This window comes from Mustelus asterias, chromosome 16 (genome assembly GCF_964213995.1).
Source record: "Mustelus asterias chromosome 16, sMusAst1.hap1.1, whole genome shotgun sequence".
NCBI lineage: Eukaryota > Metazoa > Chordata > Chondrichthyes > Carcharhiniformes > Triakidae > Mustelus > Mustelus asterias.
Genome location: NC_135816.1, coordinates 29,694,585 through 29,719,719, shown reverse-complemented (window position 1 = coordinate 29,719,719; position 25,135 = coordinate 29,694,585). Strand labels below are relative to the sequence as shown.

General features: G+C 42.1%; 1 protein-coding gene across 13 annotated transcripts in view; it reads right to left on the bottom strand.

The window, feature by feature from the left end:
* rapgef6 (Rap guanine nucleotide exchange factor (GEF) 6) overlaps positions 1-25,135 on the bottom strand; it is a 330,858-nt gene that overhangs the window by 231,282 nt on the left and 74,441 nt on the right. For 11 of the 13 annotated variants that reach the window (XR_013499761.1, XR_013499760.1, XM_078230817.1 and 8 more), the window contains exons 2-4: positions 17,912-17,982; positions 14,613-14,669; positions 13,295-13,378 (exon numbers count right to left, since the gene is read on the bottom strand). Coding sequence is in view for 11 of the 13 variants with exons in the window: in XM_078230817.1 (XP_078086943.1) it covers positions 13,295-13,378; positions 14,613-14,669; positions 17,912-17,982 (212 nt within the window). In the remaining 2 variants the exon portion in view is untranslated. The remainder of the gene's footprint in view (positions 1-13,294; positions 13,379-14,612; positions 14,670-17,911; positions 17,983-25,135) is intronic. The other 2 variants (XM_078230823.1, XM_078230826.1) reach the window with 1 other exon arrangement.

Sequence of the window (25,135 nt, the reverse complement as noted above, 5' to 3'; positions counted from 1 at the left end):
AACAGTGGAAGTGCCCAGATTGCCACAAAATTACTCCCCCCCCGCAAACATTTGAGAGAGAATGAAAAACGGAACCTCAATAATAATGCAAAAATTATAATAATGCAAAAATTCATGTTACTTTAAGTTTACTGCTAAATATATAACCTAGAAGTTTAGAGTGGTGGGATGCCTAAAGCAAGTACAATATTGGTGATTTTGGAGCTATAAATCACCTGAAATTACATGTTCGATTTCAACAGGCTTGTTAGAAGCTGGAGGCAAAGTGGCACACTCAACTTTGAAATACTTTCCCTCTTTTATTGAGGAAACAATTGACTTTTACTCAGTTCACCTGATCATAGTAGAAACAAAATTACCAATTTATTATCATGGAGACAAAACCTCTGTCAAATATTAATGCCTCAACATATTAATAACTAAAATATTCATTTTTGAAAAAATGTTCGGTAGCTGGTTTACTTTGAATTTTAATGCGAAGTAAAACACATAGGCTGGAAATCTCTGGCCGTTCATGCCGGAGGGATTGGCTGGTCCCATTGAAGTGAACGGAGATTTGGCTGAGCGTCAAATTCTCCGTCCTCGCTTAAAGTGGCAGTGGCATGTGAACGGCCGGAGACGATTTATATACAATTTCAATTTGACGAAAATTGTATTCCGAGTAGATTACTTTCATTGCAGTTCTGGATAAGGTAGGGGTTAAGTGGTAACAGACAAAAAGAGCTCAATATTGTCAGTATACTTGTATATATCTGTAATACCACATCTTGAGATGATATCATGAAGATACACGAAGAAAAGGACATCGTTGAAGAATTCCTGAAACATTGTGTGCCCTGCCAACACAAGATAGCCACTAACACCCCATCTGCACGTGCATTTGTCCATGCATGCGCACAAACCTAAAGCTTAATCTTACTGACAACAGAAAACTGATGAACAAATTTAAATTGCCGCCTAGAATTTGAGGTAAGATAACATATGATCTACATAGTTAGTCTTGTCATTGATTTCTTTTAAAAATGGTGCAGAATGGAATTATGATATAATTGTTTTAAAGGAGACCTTGCTCAAAGAAGGGCAGGGCCAGACGTTAAATATTCCTGGGTGCAAACTCCAGTCCGAACCGCGCAGTGGGCGGGGCTTAGCGCTGCCGGACCGATCGGAGCCCTGAACTGCGCACGTGCAGTTCAAAAAAGAAAATCTGAAGCAGCGCGCCCGGGCGGGGAGAAAAAAGAGAGAGCGGGAGGGAATTCCAGGATTTGACCCAGCGACTGCGAAGGAACAACAATTATATTTTCAAGTCAGGATGGTGAGTGGCTTGGAGGGGAACTTGCAGGTGGTGGTGTTCCCATGTATCTGCTGCCCTTGTCCTTCTAGATGGAAATGGTCGTGGGTTTACAAGGTGCTGAATAAGGATCATGGGTAAGTTGCTGCAGTGCATCATGTAGATAGCACACACGGCTGCTACTGAGCGTCGGTGGTGGAGGGAGAAGATGTTTGTGGATGTGGTACAAATCAAGCAGGCTGCTTTGTCCTGGGTGGTGTCAAGCTTCGAGTGTTGTTGGAGCTGCATCCATCCAGGCAGTGTTCCATCACACTCCTGACTTGTACCTTGTAGACGTTGGATAGGCTCTGGGGAGGGGAATTACTCGCCACAGTATTCCTAGCCTCTGACCTGCTCTTGTAGCCACTGTGTTTATATGGCAAGTTCAGTTGAGTTTCTGGTCAATGGTAACCCCAAGGATGTTGACAGTGGGGGATTCAGTGATGGTAACAAAATTGAATGTCATGGGCCGGTGGTTAGAAGGTCTCTTATTGGTGATGGTCATTGCCTGGCATTTGTGCGACACGAATGTTACTTGCCACTTATCAGCCCAAGCCTGGATATCGTCCAGATCTTGCTGCATTTGAACATGGACTGCTTCAGTATCTCAGAAGCTGCAATTTGCCCATTGTGCAATCATCAGTGAACATCCCCACTTCTGAATTTATGACAGAGGGAATGTCATTGATGAAGTAGGTGAAGATGGATGAGCCTAGGGCACTGCCCTGAGAGACTCTGTCCCAGAGCTGAGATGACTGACCCTCCACAACCATCTCCCTATGAGCCAGGTATGACTCCAATCAGCAGAAAGTTTGCCCCCAATATCCAATGATTCCAGTTTTGCTAGGGCTCCTTGACGCCACACTCGGTTAAATGCAGCCTTGATATCAAAGGCTGTCACTCTCACCTCACCTCTGGAATTCAGCTCTTTTGTCCATGTTTGAACTAAGGCTATAATGAGGTCAGGAGCTGAGTGACCCTGGCGAAACACAAATTGGGCGTCACTAAGCAAGTTATTGCTGAGCAGGCGCTGCTTGATAGCACTGTTGATGACCCCTTCCAACACTTGACTGATGATCGAGTGGAGACTGGGCGGTAATTGACCAGGTTGGGTTTGCCCTGCTTTTTGTGTACAGGGACATTCCTGGGCAATTTTCCACATTGTCAGGCAGATGTCAGTGTTGTAACTGCTCTGAAAGAGCTTGGCTAGGGGAGCAGCAAGTTCTGGAGCACAAGTCTTCAGTACTATTGCCAGATTATCAGGGCCCATTGCCTTTGCAGTATCCAGTGCCTCCAACTGTTTCTTGATATCATATGGAGTGAATTGGGGCAGCACGGTAGCACAGTGGTTAGCACTGCTGCTTCACAGCTCCAGGGACCTGGGTTCTATGATCCTATGAATCGAATTCACTGGAGACTGGCATCTGAGATGCTGGGGACTACTGGAGGAGGCCTAGATGGATCATCCACTCAGCACTTCTGGCTGTAGATTGCTGGGAATACTTCCCCCTTATCTTTTGCACTGATGTGCTGGGCTCCTCCATCATTGAGGATAGGAATATTTGTGGAGCCTCCTCCTCTACCATCATTCAAGACTGGATGTGGCAGGACAGCAGAGTAAAAGATGTAGAGAAACAAATTTGCAAAGAAATTACAGAGCAGTGCAAGAATTAGAGAGTAATTATAATGGGGGGACTTTAATTATCCAAATATAGGCTGGGTTAGGAATACTGCAAAGGGAAAGAGGGCTGACAGCTCCTCAGGTCTGTTCCAGATATTTTTCCGCAACAGTATGGATCCGGTCCAACACGATGTCAGGCATTGATGAACCTGGTTCTGGAGAATAGGTTGGCCCAGGTGGAGAGCATTTTAGGCACAGTGACCAAGGTTGGCCATGAAAAGGCCAAGGAACAATTCAAAGCAGGGATAATTAATTGGGGAAAGCCAACTTTGATGGGATGAGAATGCATCCGAGCCAACGGAGTTGGGATCAAACATTAGCAGAAGTGACAATGCCTGAACAAAGGGCTACCTTCAAAGAGATAGTACTTTAGGCAATGTTAAGATATATTCCCTTGAAGGAGAAAGGTAGGACAAATAAATCTTGAGCACCCTGGATGAGGGAGAAAGAAATGAAGATGAAAAGGAAGATGTGCGCATATGATAGATGTCAGGTAAGAAATGCAATAAAGAATCAGGGTGAATATCGAAGGACCAGGACCAGAGGAGAAGTAAAAAAAAAACTAGGAAAAGCAAGGAGAGAGCATGAAAAGAGACTGGCAGCTGACATAAGGACCAGAATTATCCCAAGAAATTCTAAGTGCCGATTTGTGTAAAAACTGGAGTAACTCCCGCTGTTTTTTTAAGCAGGATTTTCAAAATGAATCTCCCACACTCAGTGCACTGCAGAGTGCCTCTGAGATTCATGCTGAAAATCAGGGGGCGGGGCTTATTTACACTGAAAATCAGGGGGGCAGGGCCTATTTCCGCTGAAGAGGCCAGTAACAGTGCTGAGCGGGCCAGTGCGCATGCACTGATCTGTCAGGGTGGGGACAGGCGCATGTACAGTGGCCCCTCACTGCTGGCCTCCCGATCGCTGGCCAGTCCCACAACCCCCTTTCATTGTCCTCACCCCACCCCCCCACGACCACCACCCCACCCACACCCCGATGCCCAGCCCCTTCCCTCTTTCTGCCACTGATCCTAACTGCAGAGTAGCAGCAGGACCACCCATCCCCAATCAACCCCCATAGGCCCCATTCCCCCAATAGGCACTGCCCAATGCCTGGTGGGCAGTGTCAAGGTGCCCAGCTGGCAATACCCAGGGAGCACCCCCACGTACCCCGACCTCTTTGGGGTGGGCGGGGGGGGCCTCCATGGCCTCCCTTAACTCTAGACCAGGCCGCCAGCTCCCCTGTTGTAAATCACACTGGAATGATCCACTGCCGGTGGGTGGGGTGGCAAAGAGACTAGCGGGCCCAGAGACTTTATCCCGGGCCCGCTAATGGGATGGAAATTCTGATTTTAATATCTAAATCAGCACAGAGCTGACAACTCAGGAAATCCTGGCCCCGTAGACACACACAGGCCATGACGCCCAGCGGGGAACCCACTAAATGGCTTCCGCTGATGTCTCCTTGGAAAATCGCCCCCAAGGTCTTCTATAAGAATGCAAACCCTCATCTATTCTACTATTTACATCCTCAAAAAATTCCAGGTTTGTCAAACATGATTTCCCTTTCATAAATTCATGTTGATTTTGTCTAATCCTCTTGATATTTTCTAAGTTCCTGTTATCGCATCCTTTATAATAGACTAGCATTTTCTCTACTACTGATGTTAAGCTAACCAGTCTGTATTCCCCATTTTCTCTCCATTTTGTTTTTTTTAATAGCCAGGACTGTTCCAGAATCTACAGAATTTTGGAAGATAACAACCAGTGCATGCACTATTTCCATGGCCACCTCCTTCAGTACCTAGGATGTAGATTGTCAGGTCCTGGAGATTCATCAGTTTCCAGTCTCAACATTATCTCCAACATTATTTTTCTAGTAATACTAATTTCCTTTAATTCCTCCTTCTCACTAGACCCTTGATTCCTTAGAATTTCTGGCAAATCATTTGCATCTACCTCTGTGAATATAAAAAAGGCTGAGGGGAGACGTGACAGAGGTATTCTGAGGGATATGGACAGGGTAAATAGTGAGAAACTGTTCCCTCAAGAAAGAACTGTAGAGAGCACGGATTCAAAAAAACGAGCAATGAGAGTATGAGTAATGCAAGGATGTTTTTTCACCCACAGGGCGGTTGGAGTCTGGAACAAACTTCCTGAGAGGGTGCTGGAGGCATGTTCGATCAAGGTATTTGAAAACGAATTGGATTGTTCTCTGAAAAGAAAGAACGTGCAAGGTAATGGGGATACGGCAGCAGAGCAGGGTTAGGTAGAACAAAAAATAGTACAGCACAAGGACAGGCCCTTCGGCCCACCAAGTCCGTGCCGACGCAGTGCCTCTCCAATCTAATATTTTCTTGCCTCTTCGTGGTCCACATCCCACTATTCCCTGCCTATTCATGTATCTATCCAGATGCCTCTTAAATGTTGTTATAGAATCTGCTTCCACCACCTCCGCCAGCACCACATTCCAGGCATTCACCACCATGTGAGAGAAAAACTTGCCCCTTATATCTCTTTTAAACTTTCCCCCTCTCACTTATAACCTATGCCCCCTGAATAATTGACCCTTTGACCCTGGGAAAAAGACTCTGACGATCCACTCTATCCAAGCCTGTCATAATCTTGTAAACCTTTATCAGGTCACAGGCCTGTAATTTCCTAGATTGTCTCTTCTGCCCTTCTTACACAGAGGAAAAATGTTAGCTACTATCCAATCCTCTGGTACCTTGTCCGCGGCTGAAGAGGATACAAAGTTTTGGCCAAGGCCTCAGCAATTTCTTCCCCCTCTCAGTATTCTGGGATGGATCCTCTCTGGCAGTTCAGTGAGAGTACGGTTAAGAGAAGTAGAAGTGGGTCTGTTGAATATTATGAATGATGTGGAGATGCCGGCGTTGGACTGGGGTAAACACAGTAAGAAGTTTAACAACACCAGGTTAAAGTCCAACAGGTTTATTTGGTAGCAAAAGCCACACAAGCTTTCGGAGCATGTAAATTGAGTCTGTGTCTTTATAAGCTCTGTTTGTGAACAGAATTCCCACTCACCTGAAGAAGGGGCTTAGAGCTCCGAAAGCTTGTGTGGCTTTTGCTACCAAATAAACCTGTTGGACTTTAACCTGGTGTTGTTAAACTTCTTACTGAATATTATGAACTCAGAGGGAACACAAGAGTAAACAGGAGAAAAACTAGAAAAGAACTCAGGATTAGGGCTAGAACAGAATGGTGATTTTGGGGGGAAGGTTTGGTGGACAGGAGGAAGGAGATGAGCAGTAAAACAGATGAATCTCAATCTTAGGAGCAAAGATTCGCACAGCCATATGAACGGAGTGGGAATGGAGGGATACAAAAGAATGGTCTAGTTTGGACCAGGGAGCGGCGCGGGCTTGGAGGGCCGAAAGGCCTGTTCCTGTGCTGTATTGTTCTTTGTAGGTCCCTCAAAGTTCTTGGGGAAGATAGCTGGTATAAAAGGTCTTACTGAAAAACTGTTTTCTGCTTGTGCTCATAGCCTATGCCTTTTTGATAAGAATCTAAGCTTCCATAGGGTTTCCATCTTTTTCCTCAATAAATTAAACCTGTCCCCTGTCTACATCAATGAGGATGAAGTTGAAATGATCGGGAGTTTCAAGTTTCTAGGTGTCCAGATCACCAACAGTCTATCCTGGTTCCTCCACACCAGCACTATAGTTAAGAAAGCCCACCAACACCTTTACTTTCTCAGGAGGCTAAGGAAATTTGGCATGTCCTCTACAACTCACTAACTTTTACAGCTGGGTATGGCTCCTACTCTGTCCAAGACCCCAAGAAACTACAAAGAGTCGTGAATGAAACCCAGTTCATCACGCAAACCAGCCTCCCATCCACTGACTCTGTCTACACTTCCCGCTGCCTCGGAAAAGCAGCCAGAATAATCAAGGAGCCCATGCACCCCGAACATACTCTCTTCCACCTTCTTCCATTGGGAAAAAGATACAAAAGTCTGAGATCATGTACCAACTGACTCAAAAACAGCTTCTTCCCTGCTGCCATCAGGCTTAAGTTGATCTTTCTCTACACCCTCGCTGCAACTGTAACAATACATTCTGCGCCCTCTCCTTTCCTTCTCTATTCACGATATGCTTTGTCTGTATAACGTGCAAGAAACAATACTTTTCACTGTATATTAATACATGTGACAATAATAAAACAAATCAGTCATATATCATAGGAAACATCTAGGGATGTTTCCCAAGAGGCACTAGAGAAAGAAGATGGATTTCAAAAACAATAGGGATGATTGTTAAAAGATGCACAAGTGTTAAGAGAACAAGGGGGAATGGTGAGGCAAAACATTTAAGGAGAAAATTCCTGAGCATGGAGCCTAGGCAGCAGAAAGTGTAATTGCTAATATTGAAGCAAAGCACAGCCAGAGTACAGAAGCTGTTACTCCAATTTTTTTTTATTGGTTTGAACTTTGCATTGCTGAAGCTTTGGAAAATGGCTTTTAATCCTTCCATTGGGATGTTTCTCACCAAAGCAACATTGAAACAAAACATTCCAAATAAGTTTCAACTCTGAAACTTAGGCCCCCAGAATCTTGCATTCCTCTTTTGTAAGACTACTCATATGGCAACAGTTTGTAGCAAACCAAAGCTAACAAAAAAGGAGTTCCGCATTTACTCAAAGTTGCATTTTAAATGTGTGAATCTGCAAGAAAAAAATTGAAGTAGGAAGTACACAAAAGGAGCACTTTTAATTCAATTTCTCATGTCGCACTTCCTTTTTTGGTTTCAATTTCTTAGCTTATCCCCTTCCCATCACATGCAAAGCATTATCCAGCCGCAGGAAGAGGCAAAAACCTACTTCTTTTCTCAATACAAAAGATGTGGCCAACTACCAGGAAGTGCTAGAGAGCTTCTCAGTTATTCAATATTTGGGGAAGCACAGTCACCATTCAGCCCATTTCTGATTTCAGTCAATGGCTTCATCAAAACCAGGAAATCAATTACATGATCATCTATCAGTGTGAACAACTGTCCTACTAATATTAAAGTACACCTTGAAAGAAATGATACTCCTTCTAAACAATCCAATATATTTCAGGAAACTTGTTCTGCCTCTGTCTCATTGCTGTGATAGGACAGCTTCACAAAAACAATTCAGATTCAGAAATACTGTAAATTACCAATGTGGCCCCAAAATAGAGAAACATACAGAATTTTTTTTACAAACAGGTTTCTATAGAACAATTACATTGCCCAGTGAATTATGTATTTTTAAAATCCATTTGGTAAATTTTTGGTATGCTGTAGTAACTTGTGCAGACCAAAAAAACCCCAAACAACTCATTCAGCCAAAGGTATGCAGATCATTAAAATGTCATAAACAGATACAGTAAATCATCAAAACAGTGAATGGAATATTGATATTTATATAACATAACTGGATAGATAACTAGAATACAAGGGCCTAGAAGTTGTACTTCAGCTACACAAAGATTTGGTCAGACCACATCTAGACTACTGCAAATGCACCCTAGAAAGCATTCTTTCTGGTTGTATCACAACTTGGTATGGCTCCTGCTCTGTCCAAGACCGCAAGTAACCACAAAGGGTCGTGAACGAAGCCCAGTCTATCACTCAAACCAGCCTCCCATCCATTGACATTGTCTACACTTCCCCCTGCCTCGGAAAAGCAGCCAGCATAATCAAGGACACCACACACCTCGGATATTCTCTCTTCCACCTTCTTCCATCGGGAAAAAGATACAAAAGTCTGAGATCACAAACCAACTGACTCAAAAACAGCTTCTTCCCTGCTGCCATCAGAATTCTGAATGGACTTACCTCGCATTAAGTTGATCGTTCTCTACACCCTAGCTATGACTGTAACACTACATTCTGCACGCTCTTCTTTCCTTCTCTATATACGGTATGCTTTGTATAGTGCGCAAGAAACAATACTTTTCACTGTATTCTAAAAATGTGACAATAATAAATCAAATCAAAATCAAATCAAATTTATTCCTGGTTTAAAACATATTTTGTTACCCTGAGTTGTGTCTGTATATTGTAAAGAAATTTACATTCGGAGCACATTGACTGGAATTTATAAAATAATGAAAAGGACTAGATTCTGTTCCGGTGGACAAATTATTTAAAATTGATAATTTAGGGAGGACCAAGCCTTTTATGCTTCAAAACATGATTGCATGTTTAGCAGTTCTTCTTTTCAATGAGGCTACTGGTATCTGTTGAACTGATTTGTGACTGTGTGGTGAATGTTGATTCACTGTATACCTTTGAGAAAAAGCTGGGCCTGTTTCTAGCCGAGGAGGATCATTTCATGCAAAAAACGAAGGGGAGAATTTTCCCGTCCGCCCGTCATGGGAATCGTAGCAAATGGAGAGTGGACTATGTTGACCTTGGGTGGCATTTTTTGATTTTGGGGCGAATGCAGACAATCCTGCCCCAAGAGTCAACGTGGACTTTCCATCACTTTCAATTGCCTAAGAGGAGTTGGAGAGGAACTTTGTAGACTTCCCCCCGACCCCCCTAATTAGTTGGTATTTTTCATTTGCTTTGTCATCTCTCCCAAGAGATCACACAGCCAAGGGCTTACTTTTGGGCAGAGCGCACATGAATGAATGAATAGTGATTATGTCAGTAATGGCAACCATGACAACGATCATTGTAAAAATCCACCTGGTTCACTAATGTTCTTAAGGAAAGGAAATCTGCTATCCTAACCAGTCTGGCCAAAAAGTGGATCCAGATTCTCAGCAACATGGTTAACTCTTAACTGCCCTCCGAAATGGCCTATCAAGCCACTCGGGTCAAAGACAATTAGGGATGGGCAATTAATACTGGCCTTTCATTGGTTGGGATTGTTTTCATCATGATGTACAATAGATCACAGCTGAACAAAACAAGCTGAGGGAGCAGTAGGCCCATTCCATTTGTATTTTATATGATCTGTAGACAGGATAGGGCTCATTATAATAACATAACAACTGAATAGCTTGTCAATATTCATTATCTAGGTTCAAGAAATGGGCATTCAAACATGGTTTCATGCAGCTATAGACTCGTACCCCGACATGTTGGGCGGAATCTTCCCAAAAAATGACTAAGTATCATTTTGTGTAAGAAGACCGGTGTGCTCGCAATTTTCCTCACAATTAGTTATGTTATGGGAGAATACTGAGTTTTGCACTAGTTCTGAGAGGGGAGGGGCCTAAACCTGCCAGTTAGCCCGGCTTCAGAGAGATCGGGTGCCATTTTTAAAGGACGCCCAATTTCAAATTGAAATAGAGGACCCCCCCCATTGAAGAGAGGTTTACCCACCACTGCTCCCCAACAAAGACTGCCAGCATTGGGACCCTTCCGCTGGGTCCTAATCATAATCACCCGGCCACCCCAACCCCTCCCATGGCCCCCTGCCTTATGACCTCCACCACCCCCATGTCGCAGCCCCCTTGGCACTGCCAGGGTGCCTGTTGGCACAGCCCAACAGGCAATGTCCAGCCACATCCCTGACCATCAGCAACATCAATGGCCTCCGAACCACACACCCACCTCCGGGGCATGGCGACATGGAGACGAGCGATTGTCACCAGGCTCCCGCTGCGCCGGAGGGTCAGAAAATCTTGGGATCCAGGAAGCTCCTTCCTCAAATGGATTCAGCATATTTAAATACGCGTTTAAAAAGTCCCACTTACATCTGGGAGCGGTGGGTGGGAAGATACCAACGAGATATCACGCTGGCACAGAATACACTGAGCCACTCACCCACAATTCTCCAGCCCCACTTCGCTCCAAAGCATTCTGCACTAGATGCGATGCAGCCAGAACATTGCGGCAAGAAAATTACAGCCATTATTTCAGGAGAAAATAGTAAATATAATTCAGCCCAAGTTTTTGATAGTATGGAAAAAATAATCACAGTAATCATCCATATAGTAATATGCTGCTGTAAACTTTATACGATTTCTAAGTTGAGACATGTTAATGACAGTCTTCTTTATTCATTTATTTTTTTCATAAAAAAGGAACTTATTGAAACCTTGTTGCAGGATGAGAAATGCTGTAAACATTGTTCAAAAATTAAGATCAAATTCAGATAATACATCTCTGTTCCACCAACAGATCATGACCTTTCTCATCCAAGAGATTCCAACTAAATTTCTTAATCCTTTGTCCACTAGGAACATGCCCCTGGTTCCCTCATTGCTTCCTATTACCCTCCCCCATTTTTATACTTTGATGCGACTTTCAATCTCATTTCCCTTTTTTAAAAAAGAAACGAATCACTTCCCTCGGTTTAGACTCCCACATTTAGGGGCTGATTCCACATGTCCTGTAATTTTCTGTACATATGTTCAGTTTTATTGAATGTGAAATCAAAGGCTTCAGGGCCCAATTTCCTAATCTGTGAGTGCAACACCAAATAAAAACAATTAACAGAGGTCCTCCCCTCTTTAATTCTCTCCTTAGCACATTGCAAATGCTTATGAAGATGAGCAAAAACATATTCTTCCTCAATAATAAAAATATCTGCACCCCAAAAAACATCACTATCCTGTGACTCTGTACACTTATTAAATGCCATTCAGGATATATTTTTAAATCAAGGGGCCTTCAAGTGATTATTTCTAACTGTAACGCCTTCGTTTTGGCATGAGGATATATCCTTCGACAAATGGTTATGTTGGGTACCATGCTAAATAAAATGAAGTGTTAAAAATATGTGGCATTTTTGCTGTCCATTCAGCCACAGCAATTCTGGAACTTTCCCTAAAAAAGTCTTGCACAGAACATGTTATTACTCTGTAAAATGCATCTCTTAATGCTGCTTTAAATATGGTCGTCTGCTGCTGGTAAGCTGCTACTGTCTGTTTGTCTGGAAGAAACAGTTTAAATGACCTCAGTCTGTAACAGCAAAGAAGCCTATCAATGTTACCTTAAACATGAGCCGAATGGGACAAGTTCCAAAGATTGCACTCCATGGGTCTAATCACAGTGCCACCGTACGGCTACAGCATAACTGTACAATTATAGACTTTGATACCACTGAATTGCACACCCAATATTATAAAACACTTGTGGCTGATCACTGTAGTTTTTTTTAATGGCTCCTCTTTTAGTTTCATTTAGCACTTACCAGCAGTCAGTAGTCACTGCTTTTTCTCAATGTTAAAAAATAAATCATTTTCACTTGACTACTGTATACCATCTGTACTGATGTTATGAATTATGGTATAGGCTTCAGTTATAAAAGCAAACGATCTGTTGACCACATAAAATTATGAGAATGTGTCAGGTGTCTAATAAGGCTCCATACATTTTTGTTCCAGGATTCTAACAATGTCAATAAAGGAAGGTGTGAAACTTGCAGGGGAACTTGCAGATGGTGGTGTTCCAAGCACTGTCTAAATATTGGTCTTCCAGGTGATGGAAGTTGTAGGTTCAGGAGCTGCTGTTTAAAAATCTATGGCGAGTTGCAACAGTGCATCTTGGAGATCGTACACACTGCAACCACAGTGCACAAGTTGTGGATGGAATGAATGTTAATGATGGTAGACAGGATATTAATCATGGGTTTTCACGGACATGACTTTACAAATGCTGTTAAATTTCCACTCGCCCAGGCAAGGGTAGAGTATTCCATCAAACTCCTGATTTGTGCCTTGTAGATGGCAGACAGATTTTGGGGAGTCAGGAAATGAGTTACTTGTCGCAGAATTCTCAGCCTCTGGCCTGCTCTTATATTTATGCAGTTGTGGCAATAAAGTTCCTGGTCAACGGTGACTCCAGGACATGTTAAATTTTCAAGATGGAGAACAGCAGATTCCTTTTAAGGACAGAGTATCAAGATGTATGCATCAACACCGGATAACTGACCCACATCATTCATTTATTGAATTGAATGGTGGAACGGGTTGGAGGCATTGAATTGCCTATTTCTTCACTTAAATGTCATAGCACCTGAGGAGGAGAGCAACAGTTTGGAATGTGCTCTATTCTTCCAGCAAGGGACACAGTTTCAGTGATGAGTTTTCAAAGGATTAGATGAAGAAAAAGGAAATTTTAAAATGGCAATGGAAGTTGGACTGAATATAGAATGGAACAGCAGTTGGGAATGCAATCCAATGACACATACACTCTGCAGGTAAAAATGGTCCCTCTTTTGTTCCTTTTTGGAAGATTTCAGTGGGACTATCCAAAATCCTGGGTATGGACTTGTTCCCCATAATATTCAAGTCCCTTAAAGTCTCAACACAGTATTTATTATCCAAATGAAAAAAGTGTATTAATTACCTGCAACGCGGCAGAAACATCGACTCTTTGATAAATACAGATCCTGAAAGTAGGATATACCAGCAAGTTGCAACACTATCAGGACTAAAACAAAAAGAGAGAAAACTATTTAAAGAAAAATGTACTCATAATTATGCAAAATATTAACAGCAAGATTCAGGTGTGCAAGATGAAATTATGAATCAAATACTTAAAATTGCACTGTTAGTTTACTTTAAGTGTTGTTGATTTGGAACTCAATCTGAAGAGTTCATCTATAAGCCAAAATTCTACAGGCACACCAGTGAAAGGCCAATATGGTTCCCAGCAGTGCAAACCATTCTCTACAGGAATGAGATTGCAACTGCTCTGCCACACATTCCACGATTGTCTATTGCTCCCACCAGCTTTAAATAACAAACAGATCTCAAGGTGTAGCTATTCCCAGGTAATGTGTTCTGCAGATTGCTCTTATAGCTAATACTACTTTGTGAAAACAGGTCAGTTCTTTGGGTAAATATAATATTCAGCACAGCCTGCAAATTTTATATATTATGACAACTTATTTTACTTCGTTAAAAAATACTCCATGAAGTTATATTTCTCGATGCTCGAAGAAAAACAAATTGTAATTTTCTCTCCAACTACTCGGCTAAAAAACAGTTTTTCTCCTTTTATCATGTGAAAAACTCACCATATCATACCTAAAAGCCTGAAGATTAAACTGGCATTAAACTGGTTAGAAGTATTTGGGTGGTCAGCACCTACTCCCAGAGCAGTGATGCAAAGCAGCACCCCTGCAGTCCTGCATAATAATCCAAAAGCATGATCATGTAATAATTCAGGACTGGATAAATAAATGTACGGCAGGAATCGGCTGATGCTGAATTGTTACATTACTGACAACTCCCAAGATCAGAGGATTCTACAGCGCTGCACGGAGACCAACTAACTGAGGGACTCGTCTTGCCGATATTTTTTTCTATCCATTCCTACTTCAAGATCAAACAACAAAGATTTCGCCAACAGAAAAAATCTTTCACAAATCACTTCCCTACCTGCTTGCGGCCGAGTACCTTACATAGAAAGCAATCTCCCCCTTAAAACACTGGTGGTTCCAAATCAGTGGCTAGCAAGTCAGTCAGTAGTGCTTACACAGTAGAAACAAATCTACTGAAGGTCACTTCAAGGACAAGCAAAAATATTGTAACATGTAAGTAAACCTTGACAAACTACCACTGTGAAAATCCTGTAGGAATTTCAAGCAAAGGAATCTTGCTGCAGTTTCAAAGTTTTGCATAATATTTTAACTTTTCAGCATTGAGCTCGGAGTACTTACTAGAACAAGACTTCATTGGCATCGTGCTTTTCATAACGTACTGTCGTGCACATCAATCTGAAAGACAGTATTCATATAGCAAAGCTCTTAGAATACAAGTGATGAAAACATTGCAACTATTTGATCATTTTTCAACCTTCACATTCTGAGTCAGCAAAACTAATTTTTAACACCAGTACTGGCTTGGCAAATGATTTCAAATTAAATCCAAGGTCAACAACAGAACACCTTCCAAAAGATTACTTAATACAATTCCATTTGATTTGCTTTATTGCAGCTCATTTCTATACTTCAAAATTAATAATCAAAGGTGATGGACGAGTATCAAAAGGGCATTGAGATAGATTCCCAGCAATCAAGTCTGCTTTTGGATTCCCCACACCTATTTCCCCCAAAAAATAATGTTTGACCAACATCACTGAAATCCCCCAAATTGGGATTTTTTAGATAAAAACCCTTTGGGCTGTTCCATAATAAGGCTTTCAATTGAAGTTCTACTAAAAAAACTTGACACCATCAATTTCTGCAAAATGAATCCCCACTTCTCCAAATTTTCTCGGGTAATAATGAAACTTTAAGGGGGGGACGGGTGGTGGAATGCGAACGGATCAATAATACACAATGCATGTTTAAGACAGACAAGCCATGGGTTTATGTTTGTTGTTGATGAGATTTTAGTGGAGCAGGACCAAAGAAAGAAAATAGTTCTGACAAAACAGGTTATTCAATCCCTCTGAGCAGCTGTTACTGAATGCAATGAGCAAACGTCTGACAACCAGTCCTCATTTTCTCAATACATAGTGGGAATGGAAGAAAACAAAACAATCTATTTATGGTGTCACAGGCATATTAAATTGGTAAATACAATAATTATTTTGTTTTACAGAATAAACATAATGAGCACAAAAACTAAAACCCCTGGATTTGACATTTGGTAGCACATTTGCAAATAAAGGCCAGACACATCCAGACTTCAATCACCAGCCTGTTAGAGGGCTCACACTGCCAATACTACCTGATCTTTTTACAAATGCCAACAAGCCCTGGGCCTTTTCTTCCATTTTCACCAATGCCCAGATTTCTTCGATCACCAGCTCTACAACAATGCCCACTTGCGCTTCTTTGTCACCGAATCCCTTAGACTCAAATCACTAAGATTTTCCTTGCCTCCATGACATGTTTTTATAACTACCATCTGTCCAATTTACTCACCCATACCAAGATCTGCTCTCCTATTGTCCCTATCCTTCTCAACCTTCACAGGCTGCCTGTCACACAATGCATTGATATTAATATCTTTATTTACAGGGCCTTATTCCTCCCCAACACTGTTACCTCTTTCAGACCTTAGTTCTCAAACATATCAACCAGCTGTGGCCCGAACTGGCCTCAATAGGTCATATCAAGTGAGAGATTAACATTTACTAATTCAATAAACCAAGTGGAACACTAAAACGCTAAACGCAAAGAACTCTTCACAGAAGCGTGTCATTTTATTTCATTATGTTATGTAAGAAGCAGTTAGATATAGCACTTGAGGCGAAGGGGATCAAAGGATATGGAGGGGAAGGCGGGATCAAGCCATTGAATTGGATGATCAGCTATGCTCATAATGAATGGCAGAGCAGGTTCGAAAGGCTTAATGGCCACCTCCTGCTCATGTTTTCTGTGTTTCTATGCTTCATCATCATGTTTACTGTTTTAGGGTCTTAATGAAGTCTCCATAATCTTAAGTAGGTTAAGTGTATATATTTATTAATTACAAGAACCATGTACATATAAAGTAAAGGGTTCAAGCTAGGAGTTATCTCCATGCTTATTTGTGAACATGGCTCTGTCCAACACTAGACTGATCACTGACGAACTTAATGTCTCATGCGTTTTCAAAGATAGATACTCAGCTTGAATGGAGTTCAAATCTTCAAATTCAGATTTTCAATCTTATTTCATTTTCCTTTTTTTGGGTTTCATCAGATAGCTTTTCTTCATTCACAGCCAGCTGCTCGCTCCACACCATCATCTGCTGCTGCAATTCAGAATTTCCAAAATGAGGGGTTTTTTTGAGACTTCTGGAAAGCTTGCTGAAAGTCTTTCTGGAGCCCTTGTGTGCTTTACTCGAGTGATGTCTTTTTTCCCTTTTGGCGCTTTACTGGGAGTTTTCTATGCTGCCTTTTCAAACTCTGCACACTCCAGAATTTGAAATTAAAATATTGAACAACGGCTTTCAACATTTCATCGAAGCTGGTTGAGGATTCATCAATGCATTGTATTAGCATTACTTCACCAGCAAGTTCACCAAACCCATATATAAAGGGCTTTTAAAGGCCTGTTGTATTCTGGTAGTTTAAGAATTCACTTCTCCAGGATGCCCAATTTTCTTTTAGGCTTGGCCCAAGTTGAATTTTTGATCCATGGTTAAAAAATTTTAATCTGTAGGTTCAGTTTCAAGAAGTTGCCAAAATTCAAGATGCCGCTGTTGTTAGTTTGAAGACAAAAGGGTTTACCACACTTGCCGGTTTTGGCAGGCTCTTACTACAATGGCTCTTACACTCAGCCTTGAAAGATTTTTAAACAATAGCTGCTTGGATTGACTGGCTGACTTCTCCATTTTAGGGCTAGGTTGTAGGGTTGCAAAAACGGGAATCCTTACCTTTGTTGGTCTTTAAAGTGGAATCTTCAGAATTAATTATTCCCACCCCTCCCCTTGTCAGATGTCAACTTGGAAGTCTGACTGGTCATGTTGCTTTCAGAAACATCTGACCAGGAACTTAGCTCATCCTTACTGAGTACTTTGATTCTGCAATTCCTGTGTATTCAAACTGGATGTTTTTCTTCTCTTCCAATTCCTCTACTTCCAATTCTGCAATGGAGCTTCCCTCAGGTGATCTCCCCCCGTCTCTTCACTTCAGGTGCTTTCCCTCAGGTCAGAATGTTGATCCATTAAATTTTCCAGCTTTTGAAATTCTGTTCCAACTTTTCAGGTTCTGGGTTTTTTTTTTACAACAGTTGCCATCATGTTGTAGGGTATTGGATACCGTTCAGAAAGATTTAATGAAGTCTTTGTAGTCTTAGGTATGTTAACTGTATTTATTTATTAACTACAATAACTATGTACATATACACAGTAAAGGGTTCAAACTAGGAGCTGTCTCCATTACTTAATTATGTACACGGCTGCTTCCAATAGGAGATGTGACCCAGAGATGTGAGTTGCTTGCTTTCTTACATCAGTGAATGAGCAGTACTGCACTCAGTACCCCATTAACCCTATATCTGCCAGACTCTCATACTGCACTTACCTGAGCTGGTGCTCTCTCAAATTAGATAGTACATCCATGCCATGGAGGTGCGAGTATATAATTTCTAAATCCTGTTCAAAAAAGAAAAAGCATATTCAGTTCAAATACAAATGAAATAGCAAGCATATTTTCAAAACATTCAAGGAATTTGGTGCAGGACATACATATTGAAGTACAAAACAGAAATTATAAAAGATTTACTGTGCCATACGGTTGCTTAATTACCAGAAGCTCTGGTTACATTCTGTCCAGTTTTATAAACTTATTTAAGGTTAGAACAATATGATGGATATGCAGCTGTGCGTTTGCAGTGGAGTGTCAACTGCAACGAGTGGTCAGATATTGCCCTTATCAAATTCACGCACAAGCTTGAGACAGTTCCTAGCTTGAACTCTGCTATCTTGCGTGATTTAAGTGTTAAGTGAAGGCATGCAAGGGGAAAAGGGACAGAAATAGAGAGAACTTATAAACATGATGTATTATTTCCAGCTGAGTTTGTTTGGTATGGAACCACACACAGATTACAGTCAGACTTCTGAAGGGCAAGGTAGCTATGAATGCACCTGCATTATTCAGATTTGGAGAACTTAAGTTGGATGCCATAAGCATATACATTTGGGGTGGCACAGTGGTTAGCACTCCTGCCAGAGACCCGGATTCAATTCTGGCCTTGGGTCACTGTCTGCGTGGAGTTTGCACATTCTTCCCGTGTCTGCATGGGTTTCCTCCAGGTGCTCCAGTTTCCTCCCACAGTCCAATGATGTGTGGGTTAGGTTGCTTGGTCATGCTAAATTGACCCTAGTGTTAGGGGATTAGCAGGGTAAATACGTGGGTTACGGGAATAGGACCGGGGTGGGATTGTGGTTGGTGCAGACTCGATGGACCGAATGGCCTCTTTCTGCACTGTAGGGATTCTATGATTCATATATGCAGAGGGTATTTCCTTGGCCCCGGCAGACATTCTGGATAGGTGCAAAAGTATGGGATGGATAAAGTGATGTAAGAACCACCAGTCATGGCGGCTGCAAGCAAACCTGACATAAATATGCGTTATTTTTCTGTAATGGTCACATATTGGTTTTACACTGATGTAATGGAACTCCATCCTGTTCAAGTTAAATTGCTTGTTCATCTTCTAGTGCCCAATAGCTAAAAGAAAGTTTTTATTATGCCCTATACACAAGGGAAGTCCCAGAGTTCTCACATTCAGACTTTAGAATGGAGAACATAATGCACTGGTTTGCTCTGGCAAAAAGTTGGCCAGTGACGAATGGGAGGTACAAGTGGTGACCCCCTAGTCCAACATACAACAGGTCTACCTGAAAAAGACTGCATACATCAACAACAAGGTGAAGTGCAACATCTTGATAGCATGCTCCTCACATATCCAAGAAACTTACTCTTATAGGCCATGTGGGCAACATAAGATCTTTTACAAGAAGCACCCCTCATCCAGTCAGTTCCAAAACACCCACCTACTACTTATCCTGGTGACAAAATTTCTGCTAATTTTCTTCCTTTGATAGTTTGTCCATCCAAAGAATTAAGCAACAATAACTCCAAGTTCTAAGCTACTTGGAAATGTACTAAAACGTACAACATAGATTCCTTATGGCAAATGTGCCTGCAGCTGAGTGTCTCTTTAAATATTGCTTTCAGTCATGTCAGAAAAAAAACCAAACGATTTTACAATTTCACCCTGAAATCGATACAGTTAAACCTACATTTCTAACCACGTGTGTGTGTGTATGTATATGTTGTTGATAAAAAGCAGGGTGGTGGGGAAGCCAATCCAGCATGGCTTTCCTCAGCATGTTGGTGAGCTAATCAATTAAAAGTGCTTTGGGATCCTAATAACATTAAGAAATTGAAGTGAAGTTGTATAATGAGGTCCCTGCCTATTTCAAGCACAATAGTAAGTTGATTTTTGCTACTTTAACAATATATCTGTCTTGTTACTGCTTTGCAAACTGGGTTAAAACTGGGGCATTAATTGCAACCCTCTTCATAATAGCAAACACCAGTTGGCTCAATGAGCCTAGTTATTCTAAAGATGTACACAAAGTATGAACATACTTATTTAAATCCTGTTCAAAAAATTTTTTTACTCACTTTCCAAAGAAAAGCAAACAAAACTTTTGAATGTCTACCCACATATCTTCAGCTGGTTCAGATGGAAATAATATGTACAATGACACCAAGCTGTCACCTCCAATTTGGAACTTATTGTTCCATTTCTTTCTGTTTTAGGTCTGTGAAAATGTTTCAGGGCAAATGATATCAAGATGGTCAGTAGAAACATTATAAGGGACATCCTATAAGTGAAACTTGGAAGCCTCTGCACTGCAGATCACCTCTCTTGGGTAAAGATTGTGGCCTACCAGCCCACATAGAGGCAAAGACTGAAACTTGGTTTAGCTCGTTTCCTACTTCCAATCCAGTGGACGTCCCATCCTTACTAACATTGGCTCCCAATCCTCCTCGCCTCCAACTAAAAATTCTCATCCTAATGTTTAAATCCCATCACAAAACAGTAGCCCAATCCATCACACAAACCAGCCTCCCATCCATTGACTCTGTCTACACTCCCCACTGCCTCGGCAAAGCAGCCAGCATAATTAAGGACCCCACGCACCCCGGACATTCTCTCTTCCACCTGCTTCCGTCAGGAAAAAGATACAAAAGTCTGAGGTCACGTACCAGCCGACTCAAGAACAGCTTCTTCCCTGCTGCTGTCAGACTTTTGAATGGATCTACCTCGCATTAAGTTGATCTTTCTCTACACCTTAGCTATGACTGTAACACTGCATTCTGCACTGTCTCATTTCCTTCTCTATGAACGGTATGCTGTCGGCATAGCACGCAAGAAACAATACTTTTCACTGTTTGTTAATACATGTGACAATAAATCAAATCAAACAGGAAACTCACAGGGACATTCAGCAATCCCAATTGACATATCCAAGACACCAAGTGTTAGAAAACAGATTAGTGGCTGCTAAATACTTCTGGACAGCTGTTCCATTCATTAAGGAACATATTTCTAAACAGAAAATCAAGACTTGTGCAGGAACAAAATGCTGAACACACTCAGTATGTGGCAAATTCATGGGTGTCTTGGTCTTACTCTTTACATACGGCATTAGACCAATGGACTATTAATTCTCTAGCTTCCCTTCTTTACAGAACTCAAAATATGTCATTTGTTCACGACCAGGCAAAACTCAAAAGCACTGTGAGACTGATTATGCACTGAGGAAATTGCAGGTGGAGAGGATCTGCCCTGACACAATAAATATCTCCAAATTCAATGAGTGAGGTGTAGTCACTTACTGAGCACAGGTATTTTGTTTTTGGTCATAGCTGCTCAGAAGTTGGTGTGTAACTTATAAAAGATTTGAGGATGAACAAAAAAATCATGGAAAAGAGTCACAACAAAATCAAAAACAAAAAGAAGTTTGCGACAGATTTCCAGTAGAATGCTGTTTCATTTTGCTTCCATTGGTAATTTCCCCATTCAATTGTTGGAAAAAGCTGCAAATATTACCAAAACCAGGACAAAGAACAAAGAAGAGTACAGCACAGGAACAGGCCCTTCAGCCCACCAAGCCTGCGCCAATACATGACACCTTTCTTAACCAAAGATTGCTTGTCTCAACACAGTCCCTCTATCCCTTTACTATTCATGTCATCTGTCAAGCTGTCTATTGAACATTGCTATTGTATCTGCTTCTACCACCTCCTCTGGCAATGCATTCCAGGCACTTACACTCTGTGTAAAAAAACTTGCCTCTCACATCTCCTTCAAGCTTTCCTCCTTTTACCCTAAACCAATGTCTCCTAATAATTGGCATTTCTACCCTGGGAAAAAGACTTTGGCTATCCATTCAATTCATGCATCTCAATTTTGTAAACTTCTATCAGGTTTCCCCTCAGCCTCCCTGACATTCAAGTGAAAACAAACTAAGTTTGTCCAATCTCTCCTCATAGCTAATACCCTAAAGCAGACAACATCCTAGTAAACCTTTTCTGTACCCTCACCAAAGCCTCCACATCCTTCTGGTAATATGGCAACCAGAACTGTATACAATATTCCAAATGCGACCTAACTAAAATTTGATACAGCTGCAACATGACTTGCCAATTTTTATACTCTATGCCCTGACTGATGAAGGCAAACATGCCATTTGCCTTCTTGACCACCTTACCCACTTGTGCTGTCACTTTCAGGAAACTGTGAGCCTGCACGCCTAGATTCCTCTGTCTGTTAATGCTTCTAAGGGTTCTGCCATTTACTGTATACTTCCCTCATGCATTAGACCTTCCAAAATGCATCACCTCACATTGTCTGGATTAAATTCCACCTGCCATTTCTCCACCAAAGTCTCCAACCTATCTACATCCTGCTATATCCTCTGGCAATCGTTCTCACTATCCACAGCTGCCCCAATCTTTGTGTTGTCTGCAAACTTACTAATCAGACAACCTACCTTCTCCTCCAAATCATTTATGTATATCAAAACAACAGGGGTCCCAGCACTGATCCCTGTGGAACATCCCTGCAACGGCCTCAGTACTCAATGCCGTCAACTGCCAGTTTCCAGATGCAATTTTACAACTCATCCGCTTCATCCTGGAGCACAATATCTTCACCTTCAACAACCAGTTCTTCATCCAGACACACGGAACAGCCATGGGGACAAAATTCGCACCTCAATATGCCAACATCTTCATGCACAGGTTCGAACAAGACTTCCTCACCGCACAGGACCTTCAACCGATGCTATACACTAGATACATCGATGACATTTTCTTCCTTTGGAGTCATGGTGAGCAATCACTGAAACAACTATATGATGACATCAACAGGTTCCATCCCACCATCAGACTCACCATGGACTACTCTCTGGAATCGGTTGCATTCTTGGACACACGCATCTCCATTAAGGACGGTCACCTCAGCACCTCACTGTACCGCAAGCCCACGGATAACCTCATGATGCTCCACTTCTCCAGCTTCCACCCTAAACACGTAAAAGAAGCCATCCCCTACGGACAAGCCCTCCGAATACACAGGATCTGCTCGGATGAGGAGGATCGCAACAGACACCTCCAGACGCTGAAAGATGCCCTCATAAGAACAGGATATGGCGCGCGACTCATCGATCAACAGTTCCGACGCACCACAGCGAAAAACCGCACCGACCTCCTCAGAAGACAAACATGGGACACGGTGGACAGAGTACCCTTCGTCGTCCAGTACTTCCCCGGAGCGGAGAAGCTACGGCATCTCCTCCGGAGCCTTCAACATGTCATTGATGAAGACGAACATCTCGCCAAAGCCATCCCCACACCCCCACTTCTTGCCTTCAAACAACCACGCAACCTCAAACAGACCATTGTCCGCAGCAAACTACCCAGCCTTCAGGAGAACAGTGACCACGACACCACACAACCCTGCCACAGCAACCTCTGCAAGACGTGCCGAATCATCGACACAGATGCCATCATCTCACGTGAGAACACCATCTACCAGGTACACGGTACCTACTCTTGCAACTCGGCCAACGTTGTCTACCTGATACGCTGCAAGAAAGGATGTCCCGAGGCATGGTACATTGGGGAAACCATGCAGACGCTACGACAACGGATGAATGAACACCGCTCGACAATCACCAGGCAAGACTGTTCTCTTCCTGTGGGGGAGCACTTCAGCAGTCACGGGCATTCAGCCTTGGATCTTCAGGTAAGCGTTCTCCAAGGCGGCCTTCACGACACACGACAGCGCAGAGTCGCTGAGCAGAAACTGATAGCCAAGTTCCGCACACATGAGGACGGCCTAAACCGGGATGTTGGATTTATGTCACATTATCAGTAACCCCCACAGCTTGCCTCCTGGGCTTGCAGAATTTCACTGGCTGTTCTGTCTGGAGACAATACACATCTCTCTAACCTGTGTTGAATGCTCCCTCCACCCACATTGTCTGTACATTTAAGACCTGGCTGGCTGTAGAGATTTGCATTCTAATCAGTATTCTGTAATTTGATTTCTGTGTCTGTTTGCACTGTTGGAGAACAGATAACCACTCCATCTGACGAAGGAGCTGTGCTCCGAAAGCTTATGGTATTTGCTACCAAATAAACCTGTTGGACTTTAACCTGGTGTTGTGAGACTTCTTACTGAACATCCCTGGTCACAGATCTCCAGTTAAAAAAAACCTTTCCACCACTAATCTCTGTTTTCTATGACCAAGCTCGTTCTGTATCCATATTACCAACTCACTGCAGATCCCATGTGGCTTCATCTTCTGTAGCCAAGCCAATTAGTGTAATCTTCGCAGGCACTTGCACTTGACTGATTCACATAAATCACTAAAACCTCTCATCCAAAGTTTCAAATAAAAACTTACAAAATTACCAACCTTTGCTGCAAATTGCTTATCTTAATGAACAGCTACTTGTGAATCATCGATAAATTGCCATGCCAAGTTTCCCTTTCTTCAGTCACTTTTTTTCTCATCAGCCTGCAATCCCAGTTGGCTGAGATTTTCTTATGGAGCAGCTATCAACAAAGTAAATACAATGTTGAACTGTACAGTAGAATACAAAGTTGAATGAAGTCATGTTTCTGTATAGTGCTCCAGCAGTACCACTCTTTGAGTGCTGTGTCCAGTTCTTATTGTCATGGCATAAGGAAAATACTCAACTCTTGCGAAGAGCTCAAGAGAACAGCCAGAAGACTGATACCTAGCAGTGGAGAATTGAGTTGTAGAGGAAGACTGAATAAACTTTTACAACCTTGAAAGAGAGCAACTGAGAGATCAGCTTTGAGGTAAATAAATCAGCAAATAGTACAGAAAAATGGCAAATTAATATAAAAGCAAAATACTGCGGATGCTGGAATCTGAAACAAGGGACAAAGGGTCACTTAGACTCAAAATGCTGGCTCTACTCTCTCCCCACAGATGCTGTCAGACCTGCGGAGATTTTCCAGAAAAATGGCCAATCTGCAATGCTATTTCAAATTAAACTCAAATCAGCAAATTGCAAATTGAGGATTAATGACAGGAAGCTCTTCAAAAGGAATAATTAGCCAATAACATAAAGGAGAATGAAATGGAGGCAAAAGTCCCAGAATTATTTAAGGGGCTGGTGCATACCATGTTTCTGGATGAAAGAACGAGGTGGAGGCATAGAATCACCTTCCCTCCACTACATTAGTCT